Raw genomic sequence first — 26,369 nt, forward strand, 5'->3', positions numbered from 1 at the left:
AATTAAGTACGAGCAGATAATCCAACGCTGAAATGCAGTAAAAATCAACTTACTCTGTATGAAGCTTTTCTTTCTCTGTCGAGTGGTCGAGTCACAAACAGATTCCCTGATAATCTGTCTATAGTAAAAGTCCCCTTAGGCTCCAGATCCGCTCCTTCACCTGTGATCCTGTATTGCATCTGAAATTCCTTAGCATAGTCCGACCTTATCTAAATACAGAAAGCAATAAGATACAATAACAGAACTTATACCATGGGCTGTTTAAATACTCGATTCTGATTGGCTGGAAGGTGTGCAGTAAAACCCTTTAATGCACAGGTAGTTCCAGTCAGTTTGATTACAGTTACAGTTCGAAATGAATCCGCTACTATAAACATTGGTAACCATAGTAACACAGTTACACTTGCAAGCAGAGTGAGAGACTCATATGAAAACGTTTATTTAGGTAGGCTAAATGGATGATTTTTGCATATCGTTTAATTTGTATGGTGAATATGGCAATTTTGAGAAATGGGCCCAGGCACAAGACGAAAAAGAAGACTTGTTGAATGACAAAAAGCGGCACAAAGAATTAACAATAAATAAATGACATGATTAGTTCAAATAAAGATTGCCTTGTCACTGTCAGTGTTGCCTGTCATTCATAAATAATTTTAATAAATCCATTAAAGAATCATTAAGTTAGCTATATGCTTAAGCAACGAGGGGACTGTAGCTGCTAGACTTTAAAGAGACGCACACAGGTAACGTTAACTCGCGCACGCATCTCTCTCTCTCTCTCTCTCTCTCTCTCTCTCTCTCTCTCTGTTCCTTCTCTTTCAGTTCTCTGTCTCTCTCTTTTAATAATGAATTTAAATAAATGTGATGATTCATTCAAATAAAAGCAATCCGATGGCTCTACTTTATTTAAAGTGGACGGAGTGCTAGAACTAACGAGCCGTAACTTAAGAAAATAACCGTCATTTTTACACGTCTGTTAAAAAATTACACTGTGAACATCAGTTACAGCTTTAACTTGTTTTTAACTTGGCAAATAACCAAGGTATAAGCGGGATAATCCACAGCTAGCCATGCATTAAAGAATTTTAATGCACTTCGTAGAGGCAACCACCCTCCGCTTCGCGTCGGGCGGTTCTTCGCCTCTACGTCGTGCATTAAAATCCTTTAATGCATGGCTAGCTGTGGATTATCCCTTACATGTTAATAAGAGACAATATCAAAAGTTGTCAATAACAGACAAAACTCTTTCTCATTCATCTAATTTTAACATTCCCTTCATGACTTTCTCTCACCTGGTGCAGTTTCTGTGGGAAAGGACCTTTGCCATCCTCAAGTATAGAGAATGGAGGAATAACCCAACCTTCTCTCTTTGCTCTCTTTGAATCCATTGAAGACTTTGGAAACATCAGAACCAGATCATCAGCGGGAGATTCCATCTGAAAATGTTAGTAAAAGATAATGAGCAACAAAACATTTTTGTTTACAGTTAAACACAGCACACAATCCATCAAATATCTGGATAATTGCATCTTTAGAATCAGAATGAACTTTATTGCCAAGTATGCTTACAACACAAGGAGTTTGTATTCATGACAGAAGCTTCCAGTGCACAGACAGAAAGACACAGATTACAAAAATAATATAAAAATTAGTGCTGTTAGCGATAACGCATGTGATTAATTTCAAAACCCTTAACCCGTTAAAATAATTTAACACAATTAATTTTTCCACGATTTAAATATAAAAAATTTCCCCGATTCTGCATCTCTGTTTGCAATCAGATCATTTTAAACCATTAAACTCTGTGAAAGTTTTCAGTGATCCAGTAATCAAATTCATTCAAACAATCAGTCCAAAACAGCACTAATGTAAAGAAGGCCAGGCTGATTACATCAGAGATATCAGAGAGAATAGAGACTCACATTGTGCTTTTAGTGTATTATTCATTCCAGTGTGAGCTTTGCTTAAACACATGAGCTCTGTCATATTCTGTGATTGTTTCTGAAGAGCAGTTTTGGTGACGTACAGGAGTCGTATAGTAAGTGTGTGAGAGTCTGTTATATTGATGCACAAACAACAAACTGTGTATGTGTGCTCTCGATCACCGATCGCATGCAGCATTTCTGTACAGACACATTTCAGTTTACACACACACTCAGTAGCGGTTTTTGGCACGGGCGAACCGGGCAATCGCCCGGGGCGGCATTTTTTTTGGGGGGGCGGCGCCGCCGGCACGAGCAAAAAAAAAAAAAAAAAAAAAAACTGCGCCGCGAAGCGGTTTTCTATTATCTATCATTTCACTGTGTGGGGAATTGGCAAATTTGCGCCCCCTGCAGCTGCAGGCGCCCCTGCTTGCTGAGAAGATGCCGTGCACAGGAGCTGTTTGTTTGAGAAGGGGAAAGGGGAGGGGGCGCGGGCGCAGATGACAGTTCACCTCTGGGTCTCTCCCAAATGGAACGGACAAGGAGGGGGAACGGGGGATCCATATAGTTATCTAAGTCAGTCACACCTCGACTTTCTTCCAAATAACGCACATTTCATTCATAATATTATGAATACAGGCCTCTATATTTCCTGCACATTTTTGTTTTTCTGAATTGTCTGAATGGCTAATAAAAATAGGTAATACAAAACGATTACTTGGTCACCACCACAAAGGTGAATTGGTTTAGTCTTGACTTCTGGTCGTGACTCGTCGTGAGTGACAGTTGGTGTGGGGGGGATCAGGGAAATCTGTTGATTGTCGATGTCGAGTGCCAAATAAGAGATGGACAAGAAAGGTCAAAGCCATCAGGTGCCCAATTTAGAAACGAGCGAAAGATAAAAGGTATGCAACTATGTTTTCTCTGTATGATTACGGTATCCATGTCATGAATGAAGGGGCAATATTAATTGGTGGGTATAACTCTTATTTGTTAGCCTTTTTGCTATGATTCTTTCTGCTTAACAATAATTCGGTTTTAAGTCAAACACGAGATCTAATTTCACCATAATATTGTGCTTTGCAACAAAACTGTTACAAGTTCAGTTATTTCACTGCAAAAAATGCTTTTCTTACTTAGTATTTTTGTCTTGTTTCCAGTCCAAATATCAAACATGTCTTAAATAAAGATGCATAACGTTATTTTACTAAAGTAGTAAAATGACATAAGATATTAAGTCTTGTTTTCCGGGGAAATAAATAAAAATTTAGTTTTTGCTTAAAACAAGCAAAACATGATCTGCCAATGGTGTAAGAAAAATTTCTTATGGGGGGGTGGGCGCTCGAAGGGGGTCTCGCCCAGGGTGTAATTCAATGTAGAACCGCCACTGCACACACTCAGGATAATGTTTGATTTGTTGCTACGTTGCTGTGTTTAGTAATTGTATGTTTATGCAGTCAGGTCAAGGAGTTTGATTTAGGAGTTTTTTGGCTTCTCCATGTGGTCCTGTTCGGTATCGCAGCTCGGCTCATTTAAAATGAAAACAAGCTCTTTGTTGTTGCTCTGTATACACACTATACACTGTGGAATCTTTAAAGTTTTTTTTTTCTGTAATGTTTTTTTTTATTTTTTTTTATTTTTTTATGGGTGCTTTGATGTGCATAATTTTATTATATAATAGTAATTATATGGAATCCTTATATCATTTGGTTATGTGGTGTCCCTTTGGAGTCTCCAAGGGTCCTTGAGGCTTGCAGAAAATAGTTTTGTGAGAATCACCCTTCAATCTGATTGTTTGTTGGATTTAGCAAATTATGATAAAATGAATGTTAAACAAGATAAATGGCATATGCTTCATTTCACGATAAGTGTGTGATTAATTCGATTAAAAATACAAAATAGACAATATGTGTACATGTGTTATGTACAAATGCAAGGGAATGTGAATAAAAGGTATGATATGCTAAATAAATATAAGTAGTGTTGTATATTTGAACATGTTTATTGCCCAGTGGGGGCATTTAACTGTTCATGAACTGTTCACTGCATGAGGAAAGAACTTTTCTTGATTCTGGCTGTTCTGGTGCTCATTGGTCTGTAGCGCCGGCCAGACGGAAACAGTTCAAAGAGGAATTGGGGTAGATGTGAGGAATCCAGAGTGATTTTGCCAGCCCTTTTACTTACTCTGGATAAGTACAGTTCTTGGAGAGTGGGAAGGGGTGTACCGATGATTCTCCCAGCAGTCCGGACTATCCTCTGTAGTCTTTAGTAACATGAGCCTCGAGAACGCGCTTACACTCTGCTTATCACACACACACTCTGCTTTATTACACACACAGGGATGCGCAGCAGCACACAAACATGCCAAATATTTAAAATAAAAGGATTACAATGTAAAAGATTATTATTGTGTACATAAAGATATGGTGGAATCTGGCTTGTCCCGTTGATTGTCTGCTTGCGTGATTTAACCTTTACACGAGCAGATCCGTTTCCTCGCTAGAGAAGCGTTACGTTTTTCCACTTGCAAATTCCACCATGTAAATAGCGAATCCACCATTCTGGCTTTTAAAGGGAATTGGAGATGAGACTCTGATTGGTTTATTGCACGTAAAGCCCAAAACACCCTTACTCATTAAGAGAATAGAGACAACCCTTTAAGATCATGCGCCGGGCGTGCCGACCATTTGTCCCGTAGTTAATTTGGCAAAAGTGGATTCAGACACGCCATAAGTGCACTAGAGCCACGTGCTTTAGACCATGTGATTAGATAGGTAAAATAGGGTCCAACGACTGCAGAACCAGGTTGAACTTCCTCAGGTCATCCGCAAACTTCAGGAGCTTGACTGAAGGGTCTTTGGTGTACAGGGAGAAGAGCAGTGGGGAGAGCACACACCCCTGGGGGCAACCAAGTCTAATTGCACAGGTGTTGGACGGGGATTTTCCCAGTCTCCCTATCTAGCTGTCAAAAAGCTGGTGATTCATTGACAGATGGAGCTAGGAACAGAGAACTGGGTTAGTTTGGTCTGGAGGATATCTGGGATGATGGTGTTGATGGTGATGGTGAAGTCCACAAATAGGATCCTCACATAACATCTTGACAGTCCCTGGTCTGTTGTAGGATGTAGTGCAGTCCCATGTTGAATGCATCATCTACAGACCCATTTGCTCAATAAGAGAAAAACTGAAGGGGGTCCAGCAAGGGTCCTGTGATGTCCTTCAGGCAGGCCAACACTGTCAGGATTCAGAAAAGGGAGGACCCAGGCGCAGAATGAACAGGGAGTGATATTTATTTACAAAGACAAAACACAGGTGGAACAGTCCAAACAAAAGAACAGGGCACACAACTGGAGAACAGGTGGGTCGAGGGCACAACTGGAGAACAGGTTGGTCAGGGATGAGACAAACCCAGGTTCTTTGGGAACAGTGGAAACTTGACAGCAGCTCAAGGAACCAGAGGCTTGGCATAGGTGGGATGAAACCGCACTAGGCACTAGAGTGGCTTGCCAGGACAGAAGTCTCGATGACCAAAGAAGAACAGGATGCAGGGAAGGCCAGGAACCAACACAAGACAAACACACAAGAGATAACAGAAACAAAAACCCGACAACTATGACTAGGAAAAGAAAATAGACTAATTAATAACTGGAGGTAGCAAAGGAGAAAGTAAGGTAAATAAAATAAATAATTTCTCAATAAGTAACTGGTACTTACAAACAAAAAGAAATTAAACAAGATTGCAACCTTGCAGAGAACTAGAGAAAAATAAATAATTTACTTAAATAAGGAGAAGTAAAAACAAGGCTTGAGAGAACAAGAAAATAAAGACTAGAACTAGACTAAAAACACAGGGACAAAGAAACTAGAAATTAATAAAACAGAAATAATCAAACAAGGAAAACTAAATCTACACTAGCACTGACTGTCAATTTCTGTAATAACTGCATACACACATTGAATGCAGACAATGCACAAAACGAACCAGCAAACACATGAGGGAAAGAGGCACAATATAAAGGGACCAGAGCACATGAGGATCAGGTGAGCACAATTAGTGAAACGAGGGCAATACGTGGACTAAACAAGGGGGCGAGGTAACAGGAAACAAGGAGGCAGGACAAGAGGAGCACATGGCAAACACAAACAAAGACAGAGCCATGTGCTCAATCACAAGACAAACATAGAAACATGAAACCACAACAACACAGACAAGGCTGCCAGGGCAGAACCCTGACAAACACCAGTCTTTAAAATGAATTCATGACCACAGACGTTAAAACAACAGGTCTGTAGTCATTCAGTCCTGTGATTTTGGAATCATTATGTGTTCAGTCTATAGTGTTTTATCGCCATATAATAGCCTGGCAGCAGAATACAGGGTTTTTAATCGTTTTCGCGGATCCGTGTGAATGGGGAAAGGAAAACTTCTCAGTTTTAAACATATTGCTGTCGTTTAAACATACCCTTATGTACACAAGATAACAAAGGGCTAATGAGGAACAGGTGTGAGTAATGAATCACTATGGCAACAAACAAAGCAGCAATGGAAACAAAAGCAAACAGGTCAGGCTTGTACTGTACTGACAGCAGTTTCTTGTAGGAATTTGTTTGTACCTGTGGAGAGGAGATGTTCATGACCGTGTCCATGTGATGGTCCTCATGATGATGATGGACACGCTCAACTCTGACAGATACCGTGTGCTTCTTGCCACTGGAGTCCCAAGCGTCCACAGAAAACACCTTGTGGCCTTCATGAAGAGTCACTCGTCTCTTAAGCGTTACAGTCCCATCCGTGTCCACATCAAAACCCTTGTCAGAGGACTGGAAGAGCGTTCTTATTCTTCCATCACATGCATTAAAAATGACTGTCAGAAAAAGAGATTCAATTGGCTCAATAAAGCATCTTGTCACATATGTTAACCTGGAGTGGGGAACAAGACACTGTGTCAATAGCTGATGCTATAGGGAACACCCTCCAGGTGTGATGATGATCTGAAATAGTGTTGTCAAAAGTACCAGTTGCACAACTTTGCAATTAGTCAGGGAATCAGGGTTAGCAAGTCAATACTTCCTTTTTTAAAACGTAATGATACCAACTTTATCATACATAAGGGTCAATCCATTACCCGCTGATAGGCCGTGATATCAGCTTCATTGTTTATAAAGGGAGTACTCTTTGCTCGCTTCCCGAATATAACCCATTCATAATTTGAATAAAAGTTTGAATAAAAATGTAACATTGCAAAGATTTAGGAGTGATAACTGTATTAAAATGCAGAACTGAATCTGAAATTATGATGTTTGACATTGATAACCATTGCAAAGGACAGGACAAAAAAAAGTGCATTATCTTCCAGTGTAAGTGCAAATGACCTGCCACTTCTTCTGGCACCTGTAATGTGTTTCTTTGTTTTTAATTTTATTACTAACTTTTATTTGAACTTTTTATTGATGTTTACTTATATGGACAATAGTTGAAGGCTGCATGCTAATGTTTTAATGCATCATTTACTTATATCAATATCATTAATAAATTAACTAATTTAATTTAATGTTTTAATTTTCAAATAGTTAAATAAAACAACTATTAAAATAAAATAGTTACAATAGTTATTGCTATGGTTCCAAAACTGGTCCAGCGAACTGTACATTTTTACTGTTATTGGTACTGATTACTGACATTTTGGTATTGTGACACTAGTCGGCAGCATGTATAAAATCACACCAACTCATTGGCTGACTGTGTTAGCGAAACCCTCTGAGATTTCACCTCACTGTTGCCTCAAAAGGATGCGTCTGTGCCATCAGACTTCTACGATGGAAGTCATAGCAGTAGCGAAGGAGTATTGCTGAGTTTTGCAGCATCTCATTTCCTAGTCAGGGAATCAGGGTAACATACTTAACCAAGACGTTATCACCCAGAGAAGATAACCTCTGAAAAGAAGCAACAATTCTAGCCGAGTGAGCTCAAGTGAGCACATGCACAACTTTTGTTTCAATCAGACTGAATTCCTTCCGATTGATGAATCCGAACGTAGTGTTTACATGAACGCTTAACATGTGATCGGGTTGATGTGCGCATTTAAATGTCACAAGCTTCAAATCGGAATAGATTTTTTGACTTGCGCACACCGCACAAATATAAAGAGTTTCCTGCTGTTTCCTGCTATTTTCCTACATTGGTTATTTTTTTGTTTTAAACAGCAGACTTAATATTTATCCATTTCTGGTCATAATTTGGAGACAATGAGCATATGAACCATTGTGCTGAGCTGCTTATATTTATAACGCTGTAAAAATGCCCCTCCCCGCGCCCAAATCCAGTCGTCTGTGGATGAGAATCTGAAACAAGGACTGGTGGGACGTTGTCCTGCTCCACTTCACAGACGTAGAGTGAAAGGAGAATTTTAGAATGACGGGACATTTATATGACACTTAAGGGGCCGTTCACATATCGCGTCTAAAAACACGTGGAAGGCGCTGTCTCCTTTCCAAAGTGCTTGCGCTCCCGTGGCGTCTGTCGTGCGTCTACATTTGAAATAACAAACTTGAGCATGCAAAAGACACGATATGTGAACGGCCCCTTTTTCAACAGGAACAACCGCTCATTCCGTGTGTCATACATCATTACGCTATTTCAACGTCATTGCACAATACACATGCGCATTCCTTTCAGTTTCGGTTTTCAATCTGATTAAGTGTTTACATGTTCTCTCGATCGGATTAGAAAAGGAATAAACCACCCCTTTCAATCAGATCGAAATTTAATTCGGATCGAGCTCAATCGGATTGATTAAGGTGTTTACATGAATGCTTTTCAGTCCGATTGAGCCATCAATCCGATTACTGACGGATTATTTGGTTGCATGTAAACGTAGCCCATGTGCAGCTAAAATCTGCATTTTATAATACTGCAGCTGCCTACATGCGCAAGAGGCAAGCTATTATTAGAGAAATTAGCAACAATTGGCAACTGTTTATACTTGAATGCCCAGTGTGCATGAATGGTCCTGTGACGTGTTTTTGGTCAATTGGGTGGACGGAGATCTTTTCTGAAACACGGTGGAAACACCAGTATGGATGAGGATCGTTTTCATTTTAAAATACTGTGTTAAACCGAAAACGCACTAGTGTGGACATAGCCCAAGACTATAGATAAGTTCCAAGAAGGAACACAAGCAGTACGAAAAGGCTTCTTCCATGTCATCCCATGCATGAAAAAGGAGACAAGTGAATGCTTCCCTAAAGAAACACCATCAACTGGTGCATGCTCATCAACAATCTACACTACATATATCTGAAGTGAGCTGGAACCAAACCTGCAGAAAAAATGGCTCCTGAAGGAATACCAGCACTGTAGCACTCTCTGCACCACAATGCAAATAGTCACCTAGTGTAGAACCTCCTATTAGAGGGGATTCTTACATTTAAACTGGTCTTTGTGATCTCCAACAAATGACCAAAATGAATCAGTCAGCCCTGTACAAAGGCTAATACAACATTTTTCATATTTTTGGTTGGAAATACCACACACTGCCCCTAGTCTGGGAGAGTAAGGGTTAGGGTTAGCCTGGACTTCCTTCATAAACGGTGCCCCAACCTACTGACAAGACGTTTGTCATAATCATGACAACAAACTCTGCCTAAAGGAACTCTATTTGGCAAGATTTACTACCGCTATGCACCAGCGCAAACAAGCCTCTTTTAGCGTTAAGAGACTACTGTCAGGATTTACTGAAGACACAGTAAGAAATTAGAGCTGAAAAGGCGTGGAAAGGGTTATTTCTGTGGCTGATCTTATTGCATATGCATTTCTAGGAGTTTCCCTTTCAGATACAGTATTTATGGAAGGAGAGTATTTAAATTAATCACACAAATTGATTCACTAAGGTTATTTACCTCACCATTTATTTACCTTCCAAAAAAAGCATTTCTTAACCCCCTGAGGTCGACGGTATCGCCGGCGATACCAGCTCGCTTTTTTTTTATCAGTGTAAAAGAAACTCATAAATACTCTGTTGACTTTTATTTTCCATAGGAGTTTAATACATCAATCGATTCTGTTAAATGTGTATTATTTTTGTGTATACTCACAATAAAAACAAAGTGTTGTGCTTTTTGCCAAATAAAGAAAAATAAACACGAAGCGAGTTCTGCCTTCTCTCTGCCAGTGAAACGCGTCCGAAAATGAACTGTAGCTCAGCGAATACTCAGTCAAACAGACATACAGACACACAGGCATGAAGCTTGAATTCTCTTCTTTTAAATGAAGTAATTTATATAAAAAACAAATATTCTCATCTTGTGAAATCTGTATTAAAAGAGAGCGATTCCAGTCGACCTCATTTCAGCTAATTCAGATGTAATGTGACACGCCCACGGAGAGCGCGCGCTATTCAAACGCAAATGGCTGAGGCAATCCTGTGAACGCCCCCATCAGCTCGAAAAAACACACAAGTTTATTTAGATCATTACTTGTTTACACCGTCTTGCAGCGCTGTGAGGAATAATAATAATGGGAAATGTCCCTCAGAAGTGCGGGTATATCGAGGAGCGAGCTGAGGAATACTAGTAAGTTTTTTCCTTCTCACGTGAATTTCTTCACGTGGGTTTCTGTTTATGAATGAATAAATGAGATGCGCGCTGTTTACCACAGCTGGCAAAGACAGTTTAAATTTAAATCGCGTGTGTGAATGAATGATGATGTTTTAGCAAACTGTATTGCTATACTGAGATGAGTAAAAATCGACTGAATGTTGAAATAAAATGTAGGCTATTTGTATAAGCAACGTATTAAACTGCAAATTAACAATATGCCCTAATATTTCATGAAAACAACGTTACAGTCAGGCGAAATATGAAAGACAACATTTTGTTTAGTAGATTTGGGTACAGTTTTTACTGTAGAATATACTGCCACATCAAATAAGCTTTTGTTTAGCAATTTCTATATATAAAATACTATTTTTGTCAAAAATAAAGTCATCAACTAAGATGTTAGCTGTTCCAATGTTGGCTATATTCAAACTAATGAATACATAGATAAAATGTAGGCCTATAATATTTTTTTTTACAAAGAAAGAGTACACTTGAAATATTGTTGAAATTGTAATTATTGTTGTAATTGTAACCGTTTTAATAAAATACCAAAACATATTTACAAGATAGATGTAAGCAAAATCTTAAATGGTCAATATAAGTCTTCTTCTAAATATATCTTTTGTCCTTGCATTGTGGCTCAGTCAGTGTCACACCTGAATGAATGGCTAATTATGCAGAGTGGGTGGGACATTGTATTTTCAGGTGTAAACCACTCCTCGTTCACGCCCCCCTCGCATATTGGCTTTCCAAGCAAAACCTGTTTTACATCAATTTAAATCAATGTATGGTTTTATGTGAACGATAAAGCAAGACTATTTTCACATAATTTTGAAGAAAAAACTATAGGCGACGACATCCATTAGTCAAAAGTCTTATTGCCACATCTTTAGTATGTGTTTTGTGGCCTTATTTCAAAAACTTTAATTTTTAGTTTTTTCGATAACCACGCATAAACATTATTCTCTCAAAAATGAAAACATGTACATACATGTGGCTCACATATTATTGTAGTCCTGTTTGTGCTATATAGAGTGAATTTACACCTTTGCCATTAATATGTTTATAAGCAACTGAAAAAAGCACAAATGTCAGAGCATGTCAGAACACCCCCAGGGCCCAAAAAAACGCTCAGACTCCAGAGGGTTAAACCAGATGTCTACCATCTTCAGATATATGGTCTTAAGAGGGTGTGAATGCTCAATCCAGTGAAGCCACTGACCCCAGTTCTTCTTGCGGGAGTCCGGACACCTTCGCTGCTTCTCTGCTGCTAAGAGCTGAAGCAGGATTGGCTCACAGGCACAGCAAACTCTTGAGCCCGCCCAGGAAACTTATCGATGACAGCATTCACTGCGTCGCTTTAAAGCCCCAACTGAGCAACAGGAGAATCCAGCAGAAAGGACTTCTTTCTCAGGTATCTGTGAGGTTCAACCACATCTGTCTCTCAGACACCACCAACCCTGCCATATAATGACCAGTGGCATGAGCCACAAGCTTAGTTATTCAGAGCAACAAGTCATTTGCTTGTCTGAGCTCCTTGACTGCCTCAGGAGTCAAGCAAGCCCCATCATCCTTATCCTTCATGACATCAAATTGGTACATCTGCAATACTGCTATAGTATGCAGTGCCACATCGAGAGGAATGTGCCACACTAGTATGAACTAGTGTGACAAATTAATTTAGTCAATTAACAAATTCGTTACATTTATATAGCGTTTTTCTAGGTACTCAAAGTAGAGTTCTCAACGGGTCGGGTCGGCCCGACAAACCCGACGGGACCCGCGGGTTCGGGCCGGGTTCGGGTCGAAAATATAAGCAAATGACTCGGGTCGGGTCGGACCTCGGGCTTAATCTTTTCCGCTCAGTAAAAAAAAAAAAAAAAAAAAAAAACATTTATTATCATCGCTGCTGTTCACCGTAAAGAAAGTCTGGGTGCTGCGCGCAACGTGCATCATGGAGAGGGGCGGGGGCAGACGCCGCTGCGTGCACGCCTTTAGCCTGGAGAAGAAGATGGAGTTGGTAGAAGTAAACTTGCTGCAGGTGAATTCACCGTCGCTACTCGCTACTACAGCCTATTTATATATTTAAAGTTTATTGTTTCAGTTGTTTGTATTGTTAAAAGGCGTGAACATTAAAGGTTGATTTGAATTCGCGTCTGCTGGTCATGATAATACGTGTATGAGAAAAAAAAAATCCGACGCGGCGTCGGGCCGCGGGCCGGGTTCGGGCAGATAATTCATGTTGATGTGTCGGGTTACATCGGGTCCGGGCTTTAAAAGCCACGGGCCGGGTCGGGTCGGGTTGTAATTTTCAGGCCCGTTGAGAACTCTAACTCAAAGCACTTTACATATGGAAGGTGTAATCTCCTCAACCACCACCAATGTACAGCATCCACCTGATGATGCGACATGATGATGCGACTGCAGCCATATTACGCCAGAACGCCCACAACACAACAGCTTATTGGTGGAGAGGAGACAGAGTAATGAAGCCAATCAGTATACATGGGGATGATTAGGAGGCCATGATGGACAGAGGCCAATGGGCAAATTTGGCCAGGATGCCGGGGTTAAATTATTATTATTATTATTATTATTATTACATACATACATACTTACATCTTCTTCTGCTTATCCGGGGCTGGGTTGTGGGGGCAGCAGTCTAAGCAGAGATGCCCAGACTTCCTTCTCCCCAGACACTTCCTTCAGCTCTTACAGGGGGACACTGAGGCGTTCCCAGGCCAGCCGGGAGACATAATCCCTCCAGCGTGTCCGAGGTCATTCCCGGGGTCTCCTCCCAGTGGTACCCACCCGGAACATATTCCCGACAAGGCGTCCAGGAGGCATCCTGAACAGATGCCCGATCCACCTCAGTTGGCTCCTCTCGATGTGGAGGAACCACAGCTCATGACCATAGGTGAGAGTAGGAACGTAGATTGACTGGTAAATCGAGAGCTTCGCCTTGCAGCTCAGCTCCTTCTTTACCACGACAGACGGTACATCGACCGCATTACTGCAGAAGCTGCACCGATCTGTCGGTCAATCTCCTGTCCATCCTTCCTTCACTCGTGAACATGACCCCAAGATACTCCTTCACTTCACTTGAGGCAGAAACTCTCCACCAACCTGAAGTGGACAAGCCACCCTTTTCCGACTGAGAACCATGGCCTCGGATTTGGAGGTGCTGATTCTCATTCCAGCCGCTTCACACTTGGCTGCAGACCGTCCCAGTGCATGCTGAAGGTCCTAGTCTGATGGGGCCAGCATGACAACATCATCCGCAAAAAGTAGAGACGAAATCGTGTGGTCCCTAAACCTGACACCCTCCGGCCCCTGGCTGCGCCTAGAAATTCTGTCCATAAAAATTATGAACAGAACGGGTGACAAAAGGGCACTTTCCCGGGGAGGCTGAGAAGTGTGTTCCCCCTGTTATATGAACACACCCTCCGGTCCCCCTTCTTAAAAAGAGGGACCACCACCCCGGTCTGCCAGCCCAAAGGTACTGTCCCCGACTGCCACGCGATGTTACAGAGGCATGTCAGCCAAAGACAGCCCCACAACATCCAGAGACTTGAGGTACTCAGGGCGGATCTCATCCACTCCCGATGCCTTGCCACCGAGGAGCTTCTTGACTACCTCTGTGACTTCAGCTTGAGTGATTGACGAGTCCACCTCCGAGCCCTCGGCCTCTGCTTCCTCAATGGAAGATGTGTCGTGGGATTGAGGAGATCCTCAAAGTATTCCTTCCACCGTCCAACGACATCTCCAGTTGAGGTCAACAGCTGCCCACCTCCACTGTAAACAGGGTTGGTAGGGCACTGCTTCCCTCTCCTGAGGCGCCGGACGGTTTGCCAGAATCTCTTTGAGGCCAACCGGTAGTCCTTCTCCATGGCCTCACTGACTCCACATGACTCCTCCCAGGCCCGTTTTTTTGCCTCCACAACCACCCGGGCTGCAGTCTGCTTGGCCTGCCGGTTCCCTTCAGCTGCCTCAGGAGTCCCACTAGCCAGCCAGGCCTGATAGGACTCCTTCTTCAGCTTGACGGCATCCCTTACTTCCGGTGTCCACCACCAGGTTCTGGGATTGCCGCCTTGACAGGCACCGGAGACCTTACGGCCACAGCTCCGTGCGGCCACGTCAACAATGGAGGTGGAGAACATGCTCCACTCGGACTCAATATCTCCAAACTCCCTCCAGGACTCCCTTCACCCAAGTGTCCAAGACATACGGCCGGAGGTCGACACTAGGGTGTCCTGGTGCTACGTGCACTGATGGACACCCTTATGCTTGAACATGGTGTTCGTTATGGACAAGCTGTAACTAGCACAGAAGTCCAATAACAGAACACCGCTCGGGTTCAGATCAGCGGGGCCATTCCTCCCAATCACACCCCTCCAGGTGTCACTGTCACTGCCCACATGGGCGTTGAAGTCCCCCAGTAGAATGACGGAGTCCCCAGTCGGAGAACTTTCCAGCACCCCTCCCAGAGACTCCTAGAGGGCCGGGTACTCAGCACTGCCATTCGGCCCGTAGGCACACATGACAATGAGAGACCTATCCCCGACACGAAAGTGCAGGGACGGGCCCTCTCGTTCACCTGGGTGAACTCAAACACATGGCGGCTGAGCTGGGGGGCTATAAGCAAGCCCACACCAGCTCGCAGCCTCTCACCATGGGCAACTCCAGAGTGGTAGAAAGTCCACCCTCTCTCAAGAAGTGTGGTTCCAGAGCCCAAGCCGTGCGTGGAGGTGATCTCTAGTCGGTACCTCTCAACCTCACGCACAATCTCAGGCTCCTTCCCCGCCAGCGAGGTGACGTTCCATGTCTCTAAAGCTAGATTCCATGTCTAGGGATCAGGTTGTCGAGGCCCCCACCACTATGACCATAATCAACTATGATCCACTATGCACCAGCCCCTTACAGTCCCTCCTGCTGGTGGTGAGCCCACGGGAGGGCTGCCCCACGTTGTTCCTTCCGGCTGGGCCCGGCAGGGCCCCATGGGGGAGGCCTGGCCACCAGGCGCTCACATACGAGCCCCAACCCCGGACCTTGCTCCAGGGTAGGGCCCTGGCTGCGCCATGCCGGGTTCGTCACAGTCCTTGTATTTATTTCTAACTTAAAGGGTTTATGAACCTCTCTTATTCTGACCCGTCACCTAGGACCTGTTTGCCTTGGGAGACCCGACCAAGGGCATATAGCCCTGGACAACATAGGTCCTAGGATCGTTCGGGTACTCAAACCCCTCCACCACCATAAGGTGGCAGTTCAAGGAGGGGTAATTTTTTTTACAACACAAATTAATCATCACTGAGCTTACTTAAGTTGGACTGTGACGCTATTTTCTACTGGAAACAAGTTTTGTTGCATTATTTTCCTGTTATCTCCGTAAAGCTGCTTTGAAACAATCTGTATTGTTAAAGGCGCTATATAAATAAAGCTGACTTGACTTGACTTAAACCCCTACTCTTTTTCCAAAGGACATCCTGGGATTTTTAATGACCACAGACGTCAGGACCTCGGTTTAACGTCTCATCTGAAGGATGGTGCTCTTTGACAGTATAGTGTCCCCATCACTATACAGGGGAGTTAGGACCCACACAGACCACAGAGTGAGCGCCCCCTACTGGGCTTACTAACACCTCCTCCAGCAGCAACCTAGTTTTTCCCAGGAGTCTCCCATCCAGGTACTGACCAGACTCAACCCTGCTTAGCTTCAGTGGGCAACCAGTCTTGGGCTACAGGGTGATATGGCTGCTGGCAAAGGATGGCTGATTTTCCTCATTTACTCATAAAGAAGGTGAATCTCAAACAAAACACTTTTAAAGTCATTGCAATGTGAGCAATTCAAAGAGCTGTTAAGAGCGGCTTGAGCATGACGAACACCCAAGCACTTAACACTCTTTACATGTGTCCTTACTCGTGTTACTTCCTGAATAAGAAACATCTGATGAGCGATGGCATGTCCTGTGGGCGCTAGCACCATCAATCAACGAATTGGTGTGATTCTATTTAGGCTTCAGGGATTCATTGCACTTGGAGGGTGTTCTCATAGCATCAGCTACTGACGAAGCATCAAAAGCATACATCCTTAATTTACACTTGCTGTGAACTACAATGCTTACACTCAAGAGACCTCTCAACACTCGACACTGATGAAAGCAAATTTAGTAGATACAGTGCATGCATACAATTTAAATCAATTGCTGTATTTCACAGTTAAACCTCAGTTAACCCTCTGGGGTCTAAGGTGTTTTTGGGGTCCTTGAGATGTTCTGACATGCCCTGACATTTGTGCTTTTTTCAGTTGCTTATAAACATATTAATGGCAAAAAAATAAATAAAAAAATATGACACTCTATTTAGCACAAACAGGGCTACCATAATATGTGAGCAACAAGAATGGACATGTTGGCATTTTTGAGAGAATAATGTTTATGCATGGTTATTGAAAAAACTAAAAACTAAAGTTTCTGAAATAAGGCCACAAAACACATACTAAATATGTGTCAATAAGACTTTTGACTAATGGATGTTGTCGCCCAGAGTTTTTTCTTCAAAATGATGTGAAAATCACCCTGCCTTATCATTCACATAACACAATACATTGATTTAAATTTTGCAAAGCACTTTCTGTTTGGAAAGGCAATATTCGAGTGGGCGTCAACGATCCAATGACACCATTATGCATATTTAGTGGTTCGCACCTGAAGAGACAATGGGGCCCGCATACTTAATGAGCCATTCATTCAGGTGTGTCACCTATAGCCACAAGAAAGAATGCAAGAGCAACAGTTGGAAGCATCTCAATTTTTATTTATTTTTTTCACAAATTGTGCTTGCAAATTGGCCTATAATATCCAAGGAAAACATGTCTAGTAATTGTGCAGTTAATTCTCATACTGTATTTTCAGTTTTGGAATATTTATCCTCTCCCCAAATTTGTCACTAATAAAACACAATAAAAATTATTTAAAGAAAATGCTTATATTTACCTTTTAATAGTTTGTTTACATCTACCTTGTAAATATATTTTTTTATTAAAAAGGTTACAATTACAACAACAATTCAAGTGTAATCTTTCTTTGTAAAAACTAAAGTATACATTTTATCATACATATTTCAAAGTTAAGGATTTGATTGATTATTTGATTAATTTATTTTTGACAAAACATACTATATTTAACATATGAGCAAAAATTGGCAAACAAAAGCTTATTTGAGGTGGCAGATATTTTACAGTAAAAATGTATAATCTATCCAAAACTAATCAACGAAATGTTGTCTTTCATATGTCTGTAACATAGGTCTTTCGTTTTTATTATAAAAAATATAAATGTTAATTTGCAGTTTAATACGTTGCTTATACAAATACATTTTATTTCAACATATTTCAGTCGATTTTTACTCAGTATAGCAATACAGTTTGCTAAAAGCAGATCATTCATTCACACACAGAAACGCCTGACTGTAACGTTGTTTTAATTAAATATTAGGGCATATAAATGTTAATTTGCAGTTTAATACGTTGCTTATACAAATATAGCCTACATTTTATTTCAACATATTTCAGTCGATTTTTACTCATCTCAGTATAGCAATACAGTTTGCTAAAACATCATCATTCATTCACACACAGAAATGCGATTTAAATTTAAACTGTCTTTTTGCGAGCTGTGGTAAACAGCGCTCATCTCTGCCGTTCATTCATTCACAAACAGAAACGCGATTCACTTCAGTATTCCTCAGCTCAGTCGGATCCTTGCTTCTCGAAATACCCGCACTTCCGAGGTACATTTTCCATTATTATTATTCCTCACAGCGCTGCGAGACGGTGTAAACAAGTACAATGATCTGATTAAACTTGTGTTTTCTCGAGCTGATATGGGGGCGTTCACAGGTTTGCGTGGATTGCCTCAGTAATTTGCGTTTGAATAGCGCGCGCTCTCCGTGGGCGGGGTCACATTAAAAATAATTAGATGAGATGAGAACGACTGATATCTCGCTCTTTTCTTACAGATTACATGAACTGAGAATATTTGTTTTTTATATAAATTACTTAATTTAAAAGAAGAGAATTCAAGCTTCATGCCTGTGTGTCTGTATGCCTGTTTGACTGAGTATCGCTGAGTTATTGTTCATTTTCGGACGCGTTTCAGAATGGACTACACTGACAGAGAGAAGGCAGAACTCGCTTCGTGTTTATTTTTCTTTATTTGGCAAAAAGCAAAACACTTTGTTTTTATTGTGAGTATACACAAAAATAATACACATTTAACAGAATCGATTGATGTATGAAACGTGTTTGTAATATCAAAGTCAACAGAGCAAAATTAATCTCTTTTGAACTGATAAAAAAAAAAGCAAGCTGGTATCGCCAGCGATACCGCCGACCCCAGGGGGTTAAAAAGATTGCATTGTGTAGTTATTTAGCCTAATACTAAAAATATATAAAAAAAGAAAAGAAAAAAAAGAAAAAAAAAGAGAACACAGCTTACCTCTTCCTAGTCTTTTTCCTTGGTGAAGGTCATCTCTGTGCACTTTAAAAACCAGCGACTCCGACTCAAAGCCTGCAGAACATGAAGACTCCTCCGCAAATCCACACAAAAGGACCTAATTTGAAACATATTAAATGTTGTAACATTTACACATTTTGAAATGTACATTTGGATTATTTAATCACTTCCAGCACAACAGCAGTATATGTGGGCTAAACTGTGGATCATTTCCCATTATTTTGCCACAAAATGTATGGTAACACTTTATAATATCGTTCAGATGCAAGTCATTTATAAGTGGTTAGTTAATGATGAACTAATCATTTACAAAACATTCATAAATGATTAGCAAGTGAGATACTAACAGTGTGTATGTTTTCTAAATTCCATTACAAGTCATTTACAAGTGATTAGTAAATTATGAACTAATCATTTATGAAACATGACTATGCATTTCATAAATGTTTAATAAATTGTTAAATTTCTTTGTATGTTTTGCTCACATCAGATGCACAGTGGTTAAAGACTCCATGTGTTTCAGAGAAGACAGCTGTCTATACCCTCACCAGTCAGCACTTACACTGGAGTACACACTACACTACACACTACACTCCACACTACACTACACTACAGAAGACAGCTGTCTATACCCTCATCAGTCAGCACTTACAGTGCAGTACACACTACACACTGCACTACACTACACTACACTACACTACACTACACTACACACTACAGAAGACAGATGTCTATACCCTCACCAGTCAGCACTTACAGTGCAGTACACACTACACTACACACTACACTACACTACACTACACTACACACTACACTACACTACACTACACTACAGAAGACAGCTGTCTATACCCTCACCAGTCAGCACTTACAGTGCAGTACACACTACACTACACACTACACTACACACTACACACTACACTACACTACACACTACACTACACTACACTACACACTACACACTACAGAAGACAGCTGTCTATACCCTCACCAGTCAGCACTTACAGTGCAGTACACACTACACTACACTACACTACACTACACTACACTACACACTACAGAAGACAGCTGTCTATACCCTCACCAGTCAGCACTTACAGTGCAGTACACACTACACTACACACTACACTACACACTACACTACACTACACTACACACTACACTACACTACACTACAGAAGACAGCTGTCTATACCCTCACCAGTCAGCACTTACAGTGCAGTACACACTACACTACACACTACACTACACTACACACTACACTACACTACACTACACACTACAGAAGACAGCTGTCTATACCCTCACCAGTCAGCACTTACAGTGCAGTACACACTACACTACACTACACACTACACACTACACTACACTACACTACACACTACACTACACTACACTACACTACACACTACAGAAGACAGCTGTCTATACCCTCACCAGTCAGCACTTACAGTGCAGTACACACTACACTACACACTACACTACACTACACTACACTACACTACACACTACACTACACTACACTACACTACACACTACAGAAGACAGCTGTCTATACCCTCACCAGTCAGCACTTACAGTGCAGTACACACTACACTACACTACACTACACACTACACTACACTACACACTACACTACAGAAGACAGCTGTCTATACCCTCACCAGTCAGCACTTACAGTGCAGTACACACTACACTACACACTACACTACACTACACTACACTACACACTACACTACACTACACTACACTACACACTACAGAAGACAGCTGTCTATACCCTCACCAGTCAGCACTTACAGTGCAGTACACACTACACTACACACTACACTACACTACACTACACTACACACTACACTACACTACACTACACTACACACTACAGAAGACAGCTGTCTATACCCTCACCAGTCAGCACTTACAGTGCAGTACACACTACACTACACACTACACTACACTACACTACACTACACACTACACTACACTACACTACACTACACACTACAGAAGACAGCTGTCTATACCCTCACCAGTCAGCACTTACAGTGCAGTACACACTACACTACACTACACTACACACTACACTACACTACACACTACACTACAGAAGACAGCTGTCTATACCCTCACCAGTCAGCACTTACAGTGCAGTACACACTACACTACACACTACACTACACTACACTACACTACAGAAGACAGCTGTCTATACCCTCACCAGTCAGCACTTACAGTGCAGTACACACTACACTACACACTACACTACACTACACTACACTACACTACAGAAGACAGCTGTCTATACCCTCACCAGTCAGCACTTACACTGCAGTGCACACTACACTACACTACACACTACACTACACTACACACTACAGAAGACAGCTGTCTATACCCTCACCAGTCAGCACTTACAGTGCAGTACACACTACACTACACACTACACACTACACTACACTACACTACACTACACACTACACTACAGAAGACAGCTGTCTATACCCTCACCAGTCAGCACTTACAGTGCAGTACACACTACACTACACACTACACTACACTACACTACACACTACAGTACACACTACACACTACACTAAACTACACACTACACTACACTACACTACACTACACTACACACTACACTACACATTACACTACACTACACACTACACTACACTACACTACACTACACACTACACTACACTACACACTACACTACAGAAGACAGCTGTCTATACCCTCACCATCAGCACTTACACTGCAGTGCACACTACACACTACACTACAGAAGACAGCTGTCTATACCCTCACCAGTCAGCACTTACACTGCAGTGCACACTACACTACACTACACACTACAGTGTTCAACACCTGTTATAGATGATGTGTAAACGCATGAATAAATCATTTACAACACTTTCTGCATCCCCTAATCTACAGTGTAAACTATTCATCACTTGTAATTTGTATGTGTACTTATTTTTATTAGTTTAGTTATGTTATATTGGGTTCTGTGTTACGTCACGTGGCTATCTGGAGATAATTGTTAAATTATTACTGTAGTGTCTAATAAGCCCATGAGGGCTGGGCACCATGGTGTTTGACACTTAAATAAACAAATCAATCAATCAATCAATCAATCAATGTAAATGTGTTACATATCATTCGTAGATAAGATTCGTTGATCTTATGCCTTATTGATTCTTGAAGTGGTAATCTACGAATGATGTGTACATACAATACATACAAGTGATGAATAGTTTACACTGTAGATTAGGGGATGCAGAAAGTGTTGTAAATGATTTATTCATGCGTTTACACATCATTGTGTTGAACACTGTTACTTACCTGTTACAGATTATCTGTACATGTATACAAGGCATTTACAACACTTTCTGCACCCTCTAATTGCTACATAAAAAAAATAAATAAAAAAAAATAAAAAAAACATTTATGAAACGCATATTCATGTTTTGTAAATGATTAATTAATTATTAACTAATCAATTGTAAATGACTTATAACTGAATATACAAAACATACATACAATAATTAACATATCACGTATTAATCATTTATGAACGCAGTCATGTTTCGTAAATAATTAGTTAATCATTTACTAATCACTTGTAAATGACTTTACATAAATAGACTACTAAACATAAAATGTTAGTATATCACTTGCTAATCATTTATGAATGTTTTGTAAATGATTAGTTCATCATTAACTAACCACTTATAAATGACTTACAACTGAACGTTATTATAAAGTGTTACCAAATGTATTAAATGACTACATCTTTTCAAATTACATGAATTCTTTTGTCAGTCAGACACATCCCGGATCGTGTTGGAGGATTATATATTTGTGCGGATTATTTTTTTTTGTAAACGAGGCACAGTGTACATGGAGAGTTCACAAATAAACTTTTGTTGACAGATGAAGCGTCATGTCTAGAAAAACTTTCCATTGTAATTTAAATGAATTATAGATGTTTCATAAGTAAAATGTGAAGTTGCACATTATTGGTGCAGAAACTGCAGAGATTTTATGTATTTGTAAATGAAGCACCACAATCACACACAGGTTACGTCATAACAAAAGTTAACAAAAGTCGGTAACACTTTATTTTACAGTGTCCTTGTTACATATGTTACATGTACTTACCATAGAAATAACAGTAAATGATGTATAATTACATGTAACTGACCCTCAACCAAACCCTAATCCTACCCTAACCCTATAGTAAGTACATATAGTTGCTTAATATTACTCAGTACTTAAATATATAATTACACTGTAACAATGACACCTTAAAATAAAGTGAAACCCAAAAGTCTTAAAACATTTGACTCCATATAACAAAAGGAAAAAGGCAGAAGCCTGTTTTGATCAAATCAACCCCTATAAAATGAAGGTGACTTATAATATAAAAATAACATTGGCGGCAACAAATGGCATTTTATGTTTCTCTCTTAAACCTTTGGTATTGCTTTTTGGTGGATGTCAAGAAGTTTAGCTTTTTAATACTAGCTCTAAACTTCATTAAACATATCAAAGAAAGTGCATTTATAATGTCAAATAAAATCAGCTTCTCAAGAAATAAAAATAAATATATATACATATTCTCTGAACATGATTGAGGACAATCACTCAGACGTCCAAAGGTTTTGGAAATTGTCTTGGATAAAATCCTACCTTACAGAGGAAAATAATAACTCCCAATCTCCCAATCTTCATTGTCTCGATTCGAAACAAAATGTCTTGAAATTTCCTTCAGGTCCTACTTCCTAGTTGGCTTTTAAGTTTTCACAGGGGGTTGGAGTGTTAATTGTGTTTGCTGGTCGTGGGTATATTTCCCGTTTTGAGTGTGAATGGTGTCAGATTCAAACAATGATTAATTTCAAAATGTAAACTAGCCTACCTGCATTTGTCAGTGTATACTGTATAAGGTTCATTATATAAGTATTTCACAATTTAGTGCAGTATTTTAATAACATGACTGGAGCCAAAGAGTTCTGTACTATCTTAATAAGGCTGTATCTGTTAACATTATAACATCAAGGGCAGTCACACACTTTCTAGCTAGAAACCTGGTGAAAAATATTCCCACAGAGTGATTTTTAAGTACTTTTTGACAGTGGTGTACTAATGGCAACAAAGTAAAAAAAAGAAGAATATTTTGCTGGAGTAAAACTGCAACGCCCGTTTCTCGTGCGTATTTTTTTTCCGTACCCATGTTAACAGGTTAGAGCTTTCACACTGCATGCGGATGCGTGACAGCGTATGTTTCGTGGTCAAAATGAACACAGATTGACCTGAAAATGTAGTAATGTCATCAGTAATTATATAACATGTAGTAATCTCACCATAAATGCATTTAATTATATAACATGTAGTAATCTCACCATAAATGCATTTAATTAAATACTACTGTTTTTCACAGTCATCTTTTTACTTTAAGACCGGGGTAAATCAAGGAAAACTACAATTAACTTCAACAAGGCAACATAATGAACAACACTCGTCTCATTTGTGGAGGTGGAAAAACAAGTTTTTTGTGACATGCAAGATTTATTGTATAAAGATTTAAATTCTGCAAAAGAAAGGGTATGAGTCGGCTGTTTTTGTCAATTTTAAGTTTTAATTAAACATTTATGTGATTTTAATATAAGTGCATGGTTAAATATTTTACCACTTGCTTTAGCAACTTAATATATAATTATATAGAAGTAATGTATTGAATAATACGTTGTTTCAATTGTGTTTAAACGTGAATACGTCTATTAAAGTGTGTATATGTGTACAAAGAGAATCGTAATGCTGACAGGAGCTGATAACTTCTGGATTTGAAATACAAATAGTGAGTATGTGTTTGTGGTGCAGCCGCGGATCAGTTACACGCACTGCAAACGCAGCATGTGTGAAAGCACTATAGCACGTGCTGCTCCTGCAAAAGATTCTGGTCAAAACAGCATTTACTCTCTTTTTTTCATTTTCCTGTTATCACTGTAAAGCTGTTTAGAAACGGTCTGTATTGTTTAAAGTGCTATACAAATAATGGTGACTAAACTTTTGTTTAAATTGCTAAGTATCATTGATTATGGTCATCTTTTAACAAATCTTTATGCAGTCTGCATTACCATCTTGAATCTTAGCCCAAACTGTTATTCTCCGCTTCTTCTTTTTTTTCTCCATTGCTAACACGCATCGGTCAAAACTGAAGCCACAGTCAAAACTCTTCTCTCAGTCAGCGAAACAGAAGTCTGTGAGGACTAAACAGTGAAATCATTTTCATTTCATTTAATGACAGCATCTTCCAAATTCCATAAACCCTAAAAATCCCTATATTAGTGCAGTACATTTGTCAAATATTAACACACTACTTTCCAAACTGATAAAAGAAATCAAAACAGAATGACAGCACATTTTGTGCATTTCTGCAGTATGATCTTGAAATATATAGAAAATCATAGCAGTAAAATATTTACAATAAAATGAACAATCATTCCAAACACTTTGCAATTTCAGCTGAAAGCCTACTCAAACTGTCCTGTTTTAGTCTTGTCTTCTTCTACTTCCACTTTTTTCCGTCCTTGGTACTATTTTTCGAGGGAACCATTTTCTCTTAGCACACAAAACCAAACTGATCACACTAGTCACTCTTTCAAAACCTCATGCTTATCTCTTGCACTCGATCCTGCTCTGTGTTCACAAATTGCAAATTATGTCTCACACACACACAAGAGGTGTTAGTGAGGTCAGCAGAGGGTGTTTACCCTGTGGTCTGTCTCTTGTGGACCATGTGTTCCACACACAGAGCTTCAGAAGCTCAGAGCAGCTCTTTGTCTGCTTTGGTGGTCAGCAGAAGGGAAAGGCTTTCTCCAGAGGTTGGCACACTGGATAGTTGATGCCAATGCCTTGGCTTACCAGTCCCAAGGCGAGCCGAGCCCCCTCGGGGTTAGGGCTCACTCCACTCAGGACTTTGCCGCTTCCTGGGCGTTGGCGTGCGGAGCATTTCTGGCAGACATCTGCATAGCTGCGGGTTGGCCAACACCCAACACATTCGCAAGATTCTGCAATCTCAGATTGGAGCCGGTCTCTTCCTGTGTGTTGAGTACGAACAGGTAATGTACGGGAAGACTGGCTCGGTCTCTTGCTTGTGGCCCCATAACAGGGGTTACAATCGCCTACTTGCTCTTCAGGTGAGTTCCCCTCTTGGCGAACCCTGATTGAGTTCCTCCAGTATCCTTCGGCAATCATGTCTGGCTAAGCAGAGCTAAGCAGCTTTGACCAGCCGGACTAGATGTCCATATGATGTGATTCCCGCTCTGTA

The 26,369-nt window shown here is 40.5% G+C and overlaps 1 protein-coding gene across 1 annotated transcript in view; it reads right to left on the bottom strand.

The window, feature by feature from the left end:
- The window catches only part of LOC309492110 (cadherin-1-like), a 39,734-nt gene extending 15,929 nt beyond the window's left edge, over positions 1-23,805 (bottom strand). Inside the window, exons 1-5 of the mRNA XM_082160939.1 lie at positions 23,732-23,805; positions 19,016-19,130; positions 6,537-6,787; positions 1,293-1,436; positions 54-209 (exon numbers count right to left, since the gene is read on the bottom strand). Coding sequence (XP_082017065.1) covers positions 54-209; positions 1,293-1,436; positions 6,537-6,787; positions 19,016-19,130; positions 23,732-23,773 — 708 coding nt within the window. The 5' untranslated portion in view covers positions 23,774-23,805. The remainder of the gene's footprint in view (positions 1-53; positions 210-1,292; positions 1,437-6,536; positions 6,788-19,015; positions 19,131-23,731) is intronic.
- Between the last annotated feature and the right edge of the window lie 2,564 nt (positions 23,806-26,369).

This window comes from Leuciscus leuciscus, assembly GCF_965113295.1.
Source record: "Leuciscus leuciscus genome assembly, chromosome: 2".
NCBI classification, from domain to species: domain Eukaryota; kingdom Metazoa; phylum Chordata; class Actinopteri; order Cypriniformes; family Leuciscidae; genus Leuciscus; species Leuciscus leuciscus.